The sequence below is a fragment of the Ruditapes philippinarum genome, unplaced genomic scaffold (genome assembly GCF_026571515.1).
Source record: "Ruditapes philippinarum isolate M1 unplaced genomic scaffold, ASM2657151v2 ctg558_1_1_1_1, whole genome shotgun sequence".
NCBI classification, from domain to species: domain Eukaryota; kingdom Metazoa; phylum Mollusca; class Bivalvia; order Venerida; family Veneridae; genus Ruditapes; species Ruditapes philippinarum.
The window spans coordinates 123,290-137,087 of NW_026857738.1; the positions used below are offsets into that span (position 1 = coordinate 123,290).

Sequence of the window (13,798 nt, forward strand, 5' to 3'; positions counted from 1 at the left end):
ATGCCTGCGCAACAATTTTAAATTTTTGTTACTATGAGCATAAACTGAAGAAGATATTCTGAATTAAATCTTCAGTGCATTATTTTTCAAAATATGGAAACGTTTGTCTGCTCTGTAAAAAATAAGTGTGGCGCTAATTTTTCGACCCATAAAGGCCGGCTTAATCTGTCCACCTTGTTTATTTTTATAAAACTGTTTGTCTGTTTAATTTAGGTGTGGGGGGGGGGGGGGGGGAATATGGACATTTGAAAGTTAATTCATTTACTAAATCAAACAATTGCTGATTGTGGGCAGTGGATTTTTTTTATTTTTTTTTGAATTAATTTTTTATATTAAAAATATAAGTTTTAAAAAAATTTAAAATTTCATGAAAAAAAATATAAAAAACCAAATTTTGTTGGATTTTTTTTTTCCCAAAATTTTAAAGGTTTTTTTTAGATTATTTAAAAAAAAAATTTTTTTTCTACTGGGTTTTTAAAAACCCCTTTTTTAAATTTTTATTTTAAAAAAACAAAAAGAAATGCTAATTTCTTCCCTTTTCAATATCAATTTTTTCGCAAAAAAATTTTAACTTTAAATACCAAACCCCCCTGAAATTTAAAAAGCAATTTTAAAAATAAATTTGACAAATTATTGATTTTTCTTTTATTTTCAGAATCCAAATTTAAAATACTTTTGAGGATATGCCCTAACCCCAAAAAACATTTAAAAATGTTTAAAATGTTATTTTGTGGAAAAAAAGAGTTTAAAACCCTTTTGGGGTTTAAGCCCAAAGATTAGTTAATGGGAAAATTTAAAATCATTTCCCCCCATAATAATTTTTTTACAAAAAATGTTTCAAAAACTTAAAAAAAAAACAAGGCGAAATGACGTATTCCCTAAACCCTATTTTCCCCCTTTAAAAGACGTCATTTGAAAGCGGTTTTTTTCATAAAGTTTGGCCCAAAATGATTGGTTTTTTTGCACCCCAAATTTTATTGGGACCCCCAAAGTCCGAGAAATTTCCGGCATGGGTAAAACTCACGGAAACGCCAGTTTTCTATGCAAGAAAAATTTCAACTTGTTTCAAAGCAAGATGTCAATGAAATATGAAAATATTTGAGGTGGTACACAAACTTTAACATAAAGTTTAAGTCACACACAAACTTTAACATAAAGTTTAAGTCGAAAAAGGGGCATAATTCTGTTGAAATGCTTGATAGAGTTACCTCCTACTGTCCACAGGTTTGGGGGCGGGGGGCATGATGGTGAACAAGTGTGCAAAGTTTCAAAGCCATATGTCAATGGACTTTGAAAATATTTGAGGTGGTATGCAAACCTAAATTCTAAGTCAAAAAAGTGGCTTTTATTCTGTCAAAATAAAGTTACCTTCTCCTTTCAACAGGTTGGGGCATGATGATGAACAAGTGTGCCTAGTTACAAAACCATATGTCAAATATTTGAGGTGTTACAAAAACTTTAACATAAGTGGTTACCCCGATGCTGACGCTCAGGTGACTAGGATAGCTCTACTTCTCAAAAAGTTGAGTTTAAAAAACTATAAATTAGGTGTGGGTTTTGAATATTTATATACAAAATTGCAATAAATATTTTTTCTAAAGTTTGATATTTTGAAGATTTATTTCACTCATCTGGAGGCATGCCACTTTAAAGTTAAATTCTTTGATCTGGAACTGGCTCGGTCAGGTGCTAAAATATTTCAATAATAATGTCACAAAGTAGCACTTATTTTTTAAGTGATCTGTTTATCCAAGGATATTCCATTATTCATGATCCATTAAGATATAATTATATACTATTATTAGTAAAATTTATTGTATCAATATTTAAATGTACCAATAAAGGGCACAAGAATAGTGGAGCTTCAATATTTTTTTTCACTATTTTTCTTATGATTGTCAAAGATTAGGTAATACTTTGTGAACATTTAATAATCTTGATGTCACATGCAAAAGGAATGTGTAAAATTTTGAATTAGCTTTTAGATTTTTTTTTAGCTTAGCTCTGTGAATATTTGGCTGTTTTAAGCCCCAAGACCATTGGGTATTCATAAAAAAAACAACTTGTAAACAACAACAACAACAACATTTATTAAGCATTAAACACCTGAAAGGTGCATATAGCAAATATTTACAATCATATACTGATGTGAACTTGAAATGAAGCTAAAACACTTGGTTCCCATCTAGATGCTTTCCAGCTCATTGAATATTTTCTAAAATGAGGTTCCTTTTTAAGCTCTGAGAAAATTTGAAAAAAAAAAAAAAAAAATCTTTAAGCTTATAATTATATTTTGCAGATTATAAAGGAGGTCTTGTTACATTGTTTATAAAATTACTTATCTGAAAAGTTTTAACTAGAACATAATGTCATCCAAGCTACCTTCAAGTACTAAAGTTGGTGAAAGTAAAATGTTTGTTGACATCTCTTGCAAGTGCTGACACTACCATGCATGTATGGTTAATTTGTATGTCCATTAACTTCTTATACCTATCATATTCTTTTTGTCAATGATTATTGGACTATGATAAATGATTTAATATATGAGCCGCGTCACAACAAAACCAACATAATGGGTTTGCGACCAGCATGGATCCAGACCAGTCTGCGCATCCGTGCAGTCTGATCAGGATCCATGCTGTTCGCTATCAGTTTCTCTACTTGTAATAGAGTTGGTAAGTGAACAGTATCGATCCTGATCCATCTGCGCGGATGAACAGGCTGGTCTGGATCCATGCTGGTCGCAAAAGCATTATGTTGGTTTTGTCATGGTGCGGCTCATATATTGTTACAGTCTAGGGTGTGAGATAAAAACCTGGGGCAGTGTGGTCTCTCAGTAGAGGTATATTCAGGAAGTCTGTCAAGGGAGTTGGTTGTTTTAATAAGGTTCACTCATACAGCAATTGGTATACTATTACTCCCTTCTGAATATCATATACAGCAATTGGTATTCTATCACACTGGCCATAGCTTTCGCAGAAGCGGTGGGTCTACTGCAGCGACGGTGGAGTATTCGTCGCAGAAGCGGTGGATAAAATATGGCCGTTTGCTGTTGTCGGTAAGTATATGACAGAATTTTGTTTTATGTATTAATGTTTTACTGGAAACACTCAGTGAGACTGGAGCCCACATATGTACTCTTTCAACCTATTACACGGACACGGTGCAATTCATTGCCGTTTACGCAAACACTTCTGTACAGTTTGATGAGGGGACGCCACTTTTGCCTAATTTTGGTTAAAACACATACAAATGTGTGCAAAACGACCCCATCATGCATCGGCATCACATTCGATCAATGATACTTTCACAAATTAACCATGATTTGAAAAATTGGGAAATTATTATTGCCTGTTTATAAAATAAATGACAAAAAATGTTTTCGTCGCAGACGGCGGTGGATTCGATTGCAACGCAGTGCGGTGGACCCGATACCATTTTTGTATATTTTAAAGAATTTAACTTGACGTAAGGCACTTTTTAATTGAGTGCAGCCATTTTCTTACTTTGACATCTGAGAAACGTGTTTATTTGATGTTTAAAACGATATTTTATTATATATATATTCTCGTACAAATATATGTCCGAGGTCCGCTTTCATTTTCCTTCCATTGAAAATTACTTCAGCCATAATTATCATAGAATAATCCACGTTCAACAATTTATTGCGGGTTATTACTAAGTATCAAGTATATTTGATTGTGAATGCACCATTCCAGTTGAAAAGCGCAGGAAAGTAAGAACATATAATATATATAATGCCCTTTATCATATTTGTATTTCCAAGTTCATATTAGGGTTCATGCATTTGACAACCCGGACCGTAGAGGAAACGGCGGAAACTAAGAGGCATAATATTATATGTTAATTTTCACTTTTGATAACATTTGTATACCAGTATATTATCATTTAATGAGTGAACACACGTCTTTTGTTGTTTAAGGTTGATCTCACATATTTCAATGTTGAATGTATAATAATGAAATCAACTTATGTAGTTATTTATTCTCTTATTGATGTATTTTATTTTATAAATTGTTTTGTACATTGTTGAGGCTCACAGGGAAGACTGGGCTTGCCCAACTGTGTTGCCTCATTAAATAAAGTCGTTACTTACTTACTTACTTACTTACTTACTATAATATTTGACTTTGATGCACCACCGAAAGGAAATATAGCGATGTGCAGGGAATTCCGAATCCAGCCAAAATATCACATGTGTCAGAAATTTACATGTTACACGTGATCACGTGTTATACCGTATAACCAATGCAGATTTCTGACTTATTAAAAGCGGCATGGCAGGTATATACATATATATGCATATATTTTTGCATTACGGCATATGAGTTATAAAAACATAAAGTTAACACATATTCATGGCATTTTTGTTAGAGAAAAATGAGATAATTTCATAAATCGACGGCAGCCATGTATTTAAAAAGTACATTGTATGTATATAAACGTCACGATTATCCAATGAAAAGTGACGTAACAAATGTGCAGTATTATAAACACATACACACAAAATTAAGGAGGTTCAATATAATCATATTCTTTAAATTAAGCATGATGCTAGAATATGATAACATAAACATTTAGAGCGGAAAAAAACTTAGGGGTCACCGATCTCATTTCCTGTACATGAATTTGATTTTTTCCTTAATTGTGGTTATTTCAAGGTCATATAACTTAAATGTAATTCTGAAAAATCTTTTTTCTCCCGCTTATTAAGTTCTTTACTATATTTGTGTACATTTTTAAAGAAAGACTTAATTCCATAAAATACTTCTATTACCTTTTTTTTATTGCATTTCATACTTTAAAATTCTTTAAACATATACCATATCTGAAACCATTTTTTTATATATGTCCCAATTTAAGAAAAAGAAGAAAAAACGCGTAGGTCTTTACTAAAAAGTAATAGAGAAAAAACTTTTCCTGAAATAACTCTTACGCTGTTAACATAAAATTTATTTATATTAGTGTTCTCACTATATGGTAATATAACACAGTGACATTAAAACTGAGGTTGTTTTTCGTATTCAAGAAGCATGTTCTGTTTATCTTTACGAGTATCTTTTATATGTCTGTATGACAAAAATGAACTTACGGACTTTTTAAGTCCAAGGTTGAACGTAGATTATTCAATGATAATTATGGCTGAAGTAATTTTCATTGGCAGGAAAATGAAAGCGGACCTCGGACATATACTTGTACGAACGTATATATAATAATTAATATCGTTTTAAACATCAAATAAGCACGTTTCTCAGATGTCAAAGTAAGAAAAGGGCTGCACTCAATTGAAAAATGCCTTACGTCAAGTTAAATTCTTAAAATATACAAAAATGGTATCGGGCCCACCGCACTGCGTTGCAATCGAATCCACCGCCGTCTGCGACGAAAACATTTTTTGTCATTTATTTTATAAACAGGCAATAATAATTTCCAAATTTTCCAAATTATGGTTAACTTGTGAAAGTATCATTGATTGGATGTGATGCCGATGCATTATGGGGTCGTTTTGCACACATTTGTATGTGTTTTAACCAAAATTAGGCAAAAGTGGCGTCCCCTCATCAAACTGTACAGAAGTATTTGCATAAACGGCAATGAATTGCACCGTGTCCTTGTAATAGGTTGAAAGAGTACATATGTGGGCTCCAGTCTCACTGAGTGTTTCCAGTAAAACATTAAAACATAAAACAAAATTCAGTCATATACTTACCGAAAACAACAAACGGCCATATTTTATCCACCGCTTCTGCGACGAATACTCCACCGTCGCTGCGGTAGACCCACCGCTTCTGCGAAAGCTATGGCCAGTGTGTCTATTACTCCCTTCTGAATATCATATTTTTTATGTTAATTCTATCTATAATATAATTTTGTTTGATTCTGGTGTTGGAATTTAAATAATTTTGTCTTTAGTTTGTTTATTTCCTTCCATTAAGTATAAATTTTATATAAATGATAATATATGCATAAAGTTGTAAATAAACATTCATCTATTATACCTGGTATTTTCTGTCATTCATAAAAATTTTCCTTAGCAGATACATGTATATTGTAATGTTGTTATTAGTACAGAAGTGGTAAGCCTTTGGCCATGACAGCCTGCACATCCATGCAGCCAAGGCTGACACCAGCTGTAAATTTTCATCCTGATAAACCCAAAACTGATATTGGACAGTTCCAAAAATGGATGGTGGACAAGTCCAATTAATGAATTTGGCATGTTTAGCATGTGAAAAGGTTAATGCAGAAAGACCATTATGATGTAAAACAGTAACAGAAGAAGTATGCGGACAGTTTAACTGTCTAAATACGGGTAAAACCACAGGGTTTGCTTGATTAATAGTAACAGGACATTATTGAAGTATGATTAATATTAATCATTAATCCTTTATAATGAGATTAATGAAGTAATGTCTATAAAAGTCAACAGATAAATAGGATTAATTAAAGATTAATTAGAGATTAATTAGAGATTAATTATGTCTTACTTGAACTGGTCTGGTATTAAAACTTGTAATGCATTATATTTGACAACTTGTTCAAAAAATGTTATTTTTAGGAATTAAGTGTTATATTTGAAAGGTATTAAACCTTTAGTTGTTCTTACAGATTAAAGCATATAAAGCTGGTTTCATGAAAATGTAAATTCCATTAATGGGTATGAATGAACTTCATACTTGCAATGTAAAGAGTTTAATCAAAATTCTTTCAATATGCCACATATTTTATCAAAATACAAATGTACTGTCATTAGATTCCGTAACTTTTTCCTGGTAATAAGGAGAGGCAAAATCATTAAGACAAACTCACTATGTTTAGTGTTGGAAATTATCTTTTGTGAACAAACTTTATTACAAAACTATCAGAAATCAAAGAAAAAACATCTGAAAATTACAGTCAAACGTTATATTTTTGTTAAGCAGCCAATTTTAAGGATTTATAGATACTTTTAAATGTGTAAAAAAGGCTTCAAGATATGTGTTTATATGTAAATGACATATACACATTTCATTATCAAAGGAGCTAGTAAGTAGGGACTCCACTGAGGTTTTTTGACATGACGGGACTGGAGATAAAATTCCAAGATTAATATTCCATTTGATGTAGGTGTATACCAATAACTTGTGTGCCAAATTTCAGATCATTCACTCACTCTGTTGTTCCAGAACAATTATTCTAATGGTGAAAAAGAACCATTGCTTTACTGTGCACTTTTAACCCCAATTTTGATAAGAATAACACACACAAAATGTATTTTCAAATTATTTCTGACTATATTTCTGAATTATCTTTGTCATATCTTTCTGTTTAAATACCCCAGCTGATCTTTGTAAGAAATTAAAAATTTATGTTTTTAGGTTTTGGACCTATGTGGTGGTGTTGACCTTTAATAAAATGATTTACATTTTAAAGTTTTTTCCCCTCTTTGTAACTATAATGTCTATGCAGCATCAATAATTTAAGGACCAGGCAGGCATTCACACTTGTACTGTCTGTGAGACTACACCATAACTTTCAGCACATTTTTCGTATTTCATCATTAACATAATCCCTAAAACAGTTACTGACAGTTCATGATTCTATGTCATGCCAGTTGGATTGGTTTGAACATGAGAATAAACTAAGCTTATGGCAATTACCTGATGATGTTCTATTTGAGAGGAAGCCATTTATGCCGGACACACTTCGTAACCGTTCTTTATACATGACGGGAGAGATCGTCTCCTCGTCACTCGACACAAACACATCATCCTCCTCCTCCTCAGTCAGTGTATCTTCATCTATAACCTCCTTGAGAAGCTGCAGGACAACTCCATATCCTATATTAATGTGTAATAATATACGTAACTGATTCTTTTATGTTAATTAATACAATGTATGAGTCATTCTTATTAGCTTGTTTTCTCTCAAAATATGACTAAAATAAAAGAGGAAAAAAAATCATGAAGGCCTTTAAAATTATATCCAAGATTAAAAGGTTGAAGCAGTGTAGTTTGTGCAAAAGATATGAGAGAAGACTAGCTTAAGTGCTGGTAAGACACCAAGTTTGGTGATGATGAAGTTGAGAGGTTTACTCTGGTTTAGAATGGTTTTTACAAATCTAAAAATGGACCAGTAAAAACAAACTTTGCTAAAAAATAAGTTTCTCTCTTGTCATAGTACACATCAGATATGATATCACTGGTTTCCTTGCAGTTTCTCAGGCCCCATTTAATTACATTTTTTTAAATAAAATAAGAGCCTGTCAACAGATATGTACAAAACTTTGTTAGAACAGTTACGCCAACATAACCATCTTCTGAAGTTGCTCAAGATTTACATTTTTATCGGAATATGGGCCAGAAATGTAACACCTTTTCTCACTTTTAAACCAAATTTCATAGCAGTATTTCAGACCTTTTTCATTTTGAATATAAATCAGTACCAATAAGCCATGTTAAGGTGATTTTACAATGGCATCTACTTCCATAATTGTATCCATTAATCATTAATGCATGTTTTTTTCCTGTTAATTTACATCTGCATGTGCAGTTTTATGCAAGAATGCAAGTCTGCGCATCCATGCAGTTTGACCAGGATTTATACTGTTGGCAGCTCAATTTTTGTATTTTGATATTGAAATCCCTTGCACTTTGAATGGACTGTTTGAAATTCAAAGCTGGACAGATCCATTATAGAAATATAGCAGGTTAAGGATTAAACTTGATAGAAGATTTCATACAATATATACATATCATATACCCCGTATTTAAAGATATTTAGTTTTTTTGCCTTGTGTATAAATCAACTGATATATGCTTGTATTGTTAATGTGTTATAATGTCACAAATATTGATAACAAATAAGTTGTTTGTCAGAAATTGTCAAATTTCTATTAAACTGCTATAAATTACTATAAAAGGTTGTAATACACTAAATTTCTTAATGTTGATATTGTTGAAGCTAAACTAGTTTTTTTGGACAGCTTTATATCTAGAAAGTTTAGAAACAGAAACTGTCTACAAGAGGCATCAATAATTTACTGATTTGTCTAAAGTTGATAAAAACATCTTGTTTTCTTCTGCAACATAAAATTATTGAAAATTTTTATTCAGTGAACTTGTCTACAATGCACTGGGTTTTTTTTTTCTTGTTTTTTTTCTGTCATTTATTTCTTCATGGATTTAAAGCAGCATGCCTCCAGATCCATGCTAATTTTCACAAAAGATTTGAAAATGTATTTAAAAGTAAAATACTGTGATGTGAACAAACCTTGTGAAAACTCCTTCAAGCTAACAGACAAAAATTGCTGGTCAGTGTTGTCAACTTTGCTAATTTTTCTCAACTCTGTGTCATGAAACAGAACCATTTTATCATATTCTATCCTCTTTTCTAACACATGGATGAATTTCTTTAAATACTGGTTTGATATTGCAGGTTCCACCAGGTTGAACAAAGTTCGGTTTTTGATAATTCGCTCCTGAACGTCATCCCTTCTAATTTGCATCAGACGATGATGACTTGATGATGACGGCGCGGGACCCCATATCACTGAGCTACCCGTGGGATGTTTTGCTGACAAATTTAACTCTTCAAGTTTCTGTAGTGCTGCACGATAGTTGTGAACAACTTTCTCTACTTCAATCTTAAACGCATCATGTAAATTCATCAAAGTGCTTTCTGAAGATTCCACCAACCCATGACGACCTAGATGTCTTAGGCACTTATCAAGTTCTCTTTTCCTCATGCGAACAAACCGTCTTATATTTGGCTCCACCCATGTTATTACACGCAAAATACTCCTGCAGGATGGGTATACACTGTTTGAATTCTTTTCATGTTTATTATTCAAACCAGACTGTTTAGCAAAAAGGGCCACAAGCTTTTGTAAAAATTGATCAATTTGAAGCTCCTCTTTTGGAAAATCGGCAGGGTTTTCCGTTGTTTCGTACAATTTAACATACAATGCTTCAAGAATGTTAAGACTTTGAGGCAGAGAGTCATGCAGTACATCTAGTGGTACTTCATGTAAAATGTTGCTCAAAGTTACACAGTTTAACCTTCGAATCAGGGACGCACATTCATTGTATTTCTTTGTTTCAAACAAAAGCGCCACCTTTCTAAGAGCAAAAGAATCAGTTATATCGGCAGCATCAATTGTTAATGAGTCATCCACAAAAGACTCCGCCCATCTTACATTTCGCCATATCTTATGAACTGGTTGGCGGGGAACTCTCTCCGGCTTTATTCTATCCATTTTGCTTCCCAAACTATTCTGGAAAAGAAAGAAGAAATTGTTTTAAATCTTAATCAAATTTCTGTATCAAGTATCAGTAGAATTTTTAATTTTGACATTAGTTTTTTTGCACTAAATTTGACAATAATCATTTAACTAGGTTTGTATAAGTTCTTTATAGTCACTTTCACGAAAACCAAATACTTACAATTACTAATTGCTGAGAAACTTACATAGTAAGAATGCGTATCTTCAGTATTATGAGCAAAATACCACATATTATAAACCTTTCTTTTCTTTTCTTATCTTACATTTATTATAAGAAAGCATTGCCATTTGCCAAGCAATTATTTCCACAATTTAATATTTTTATTTTACATTCTGTTTAAGGCTGCAAATGAGCCAAAATATTTCAAGAAAATCAAACTAATGTTTGAAAAGTACTCACAGAGATTTTAAGAAAAGTACAAAGGTTCAAGATAAAAGTATTAATTTCCATGTAATGTGCAATTTATGACCGATTTTGCAGTATTTTTCACCATATTTCTACTGCATTACTAATGATGTCAGGGCTTTTTTTTGCATATATTAACCACTTTGGATTGTAAGTGCTGTTTGCAATGTGTACTACATTGTAATATGTTCACTTCACAAATCTTACTTTTTAATACATTTTCAAAATTTTCATTTACATTTTACATATTTTCTGTTAAAGCAAAAATAAAATATTCATCAAAGGCAGAAAATGCAAATTAATTTAAATCAGATAGACATTTTTATATGAAATGACAGAAAACTTACAAGTTAAAGAAAAAAAGTGCACCAAAACAAGTACGCTACAACAATGCATCAAACATTTTATGTTTTGATAGCATCAATATGTTTCAATAAATCATAAGTTTGTGATAAATAAACACAAAAAGCAACCTTATTATTTCCTCATCAGAGTCATAAAGCTTAATCTTACCCAAAAAATATATACTTAATTTACATGATATCAAACAAGTCTTAAGGAAAATAAAGATATATAATTATTTCATCAGATCAATCACTCTTAATTCCATTTTTTTTTAAGTTCAGATTTTGTACAATTCACATTGTTAATGTGTAAACAATTGTTGGGTGTCATTAATTTTACATTACATGTGATATTCTATCTGTGTGGCTTCATATATTACATTACATATAGAGGATATTGCATGAGTGTGGGTTTAATACTAAATTTATTAAACAAGTTGAATAAAATCATATTATGCGAGCCTCTGGCAAGCATAATATTCTTTGTTCAACAAGTTTAATAAATTTAGAATTGAATCTACACAAATATAATATTCTATTTATCACATATTCATAATACAGAACAGAACAGAACAGACATTTTATTAGACTTATACATAAGTATATCATCTTAATACATAAACATCATAAATAACAGAACAGAACAGACATTTTATTAGACTTATACATTAGTATATCATCTTAATACATAAACATCATAAATAACAACGATATACAGTTAAAAAGAGTCATTAAACGCTAACATTAGTGCTCTCTAATGCTATGTTTGTATATAATGCAAAAAACGTCATGTAAAAGTGTTATTACACTAGTGTAATATCATTTTTGTATTTTCTGATCGCAGATCAGTAAATACATAGCTAACATCCACGGTCTAACACAAAATTTCCTAACAGACCTAACAACGCAAATTAGTTCTCACTCAAAACTGCTTAAAAACCAGCAATTGAAAAGAAAGAACAATTTTTTGTTACAAGTGTCCAACAAATTACTACACATTCAAACTTTAAAAGTAGCGTTGGCTTATAGAATTGTCAATAAATGCACACTCACAAATTACGCGGATGAATATGATTTTAATCAATGAAAATGCTATTTTTAGCGATGTCGATTACCGAATACTACACAAATAAATCTGACAGCCGAGTAGTTGAATATATAGTTTCTACATGTTGGACTGTTTGGGCGAGAAGATTTTTGCTAAATTATCTACTTCAATTTTAAACAACAGGTTTACCCTGAACAAAATACCTCGAAATTACCCTAACCCGAAATGCAATGGAAATTCTAAATTTAGAATGACTTGATTTTATTCAGCAACCCGAAATGCAATGGAAATTCTAAATTTAGAATGACTTGATTTTATTCAGCTATTGATTTTCAAACTTCTCCGTGGTGCAGGGGTAACGCGCTCGTTTAGTGTGTGAGAAGTCTGGAGTTCAAATCCCAGTCGAGTCAACATTTTTTATAAATTCTTTTTTTAGTGTCTTTGTTAAGGAAATAGCCACGATATGCAAGGATAAAGTGTGGCTATCATAAAAAATGAACATAAATGATTTTTTGATGCAACTATAGTTCTGCAAAATTCCGTATGTATTAAACTCTGGTGCCCTGCAAGATGAATTATAGTACATAAAAATAAACTTATACAGGAAAACACATACAGATATACAGTACGATTAAGATTGCAAAGATCAGTAAATACCACAGAGCTTGCAGCCTTTTGATTATTACATGGCTTTATTACACTCGTGCATCGTAGTTTATGTACATATAAAGTCAAATTATATATGTGTAGCTTCATTTATTACATTACATTACAGGTGTAATTCTACCTGTGTGGCTTCATATATTACAAATGTGTGGCTAATGTTCTATGAGTTGCTTCATTTTTACATTACATGTGTAATTCTAAATGTGTTGCTTCATTATTACATTACATGTGTGAGTCTATATGTGTTGCTTCATTATGACATTACATGTGTGAGTCTATATGTGTTGCTTCATTATGACATTACATGTGTGAGTCTATATGTGTTGCTTCATTTTTACATTACATGTGTAATTCTAAATGTGTTGCTTCATTATTACATTACATGTGTAATTCTATATGTGTTGCTTCATTTATGACATTACATATGTAATTCTATATTAGTGGCTTCATTATTACATTACATGTGTAATTCTATATGCGTTGCTTCATTTATGACAAATTTACATGTGTAATTCTAAATGTGTTGCTTCATTTATGACATTACATGTGTAATTCTGTATGTGTGGCTTCATTATTACATTACATGTGTAATTCTGTATGTGTGACTTCATTATTACATTACATATGTAATTCTATTTTAGTGGCTTCATTATTACATTACATGTGTAATTCTAAATGTGTTGCTTCATTTATGACATTACATGTGTAATTCTGTATGTGTTGCTTCATTTATGACATTACATGTGTAATTCTGTATGTGTGGCTTCATTATTACATTACATGTGTAATTCTATATGTGTGGCTTCATTATTACATTACATGTGTAATTCTAAATGTGTTGCTTCATTATGACATTACATGTGTAATTCTATATGTGTTGCCTCATTATGACATTACATGTGTGATTCTATATGTGTTGCTTCATTATGAACATTACATGTGTAATTTCTATATGTGTTTACTTCATTATGACATTACATGTGTGAGTCTATATGTGTTGCTTCATTATGACATTACATGTGTAATTCTATATGTGTTGTTTCATTATG

The 13,798-nt window shown here is 31.4% G+C and overlaps 1 protein-coding gene across 7 annotated transcripts in view; it reads right to left on the reverse strand.

The window, feature by feature from the left end:
* LOC132750761 (uncharacterized) overlaps nt 1-13,798 on the reverse strand; it is a 54,432-nt gene that overhangs the window by 18,822 nt on the left and 21,812 nt on the right. For all 7 annotated transcript variants that reach the window (XM_060740803.1, XM_060740797.1, XM_060740801.1 and 4 more), the window contains 2 exons: nt 9,274-10,276; nt 7,662-7,841 (listed from right to left, as the gene is read on the reverse strand). In XM_060740803.1, coding sequence (XP_060596786.1) covers nt 7,662-7,841; nt 9,274-10,276 — 1,183 coding nt within the window. The remainder of the gene's footprint in view (nt 1-7,661; nt 7,842-9,273; nt 10,277-13,798) is intronic.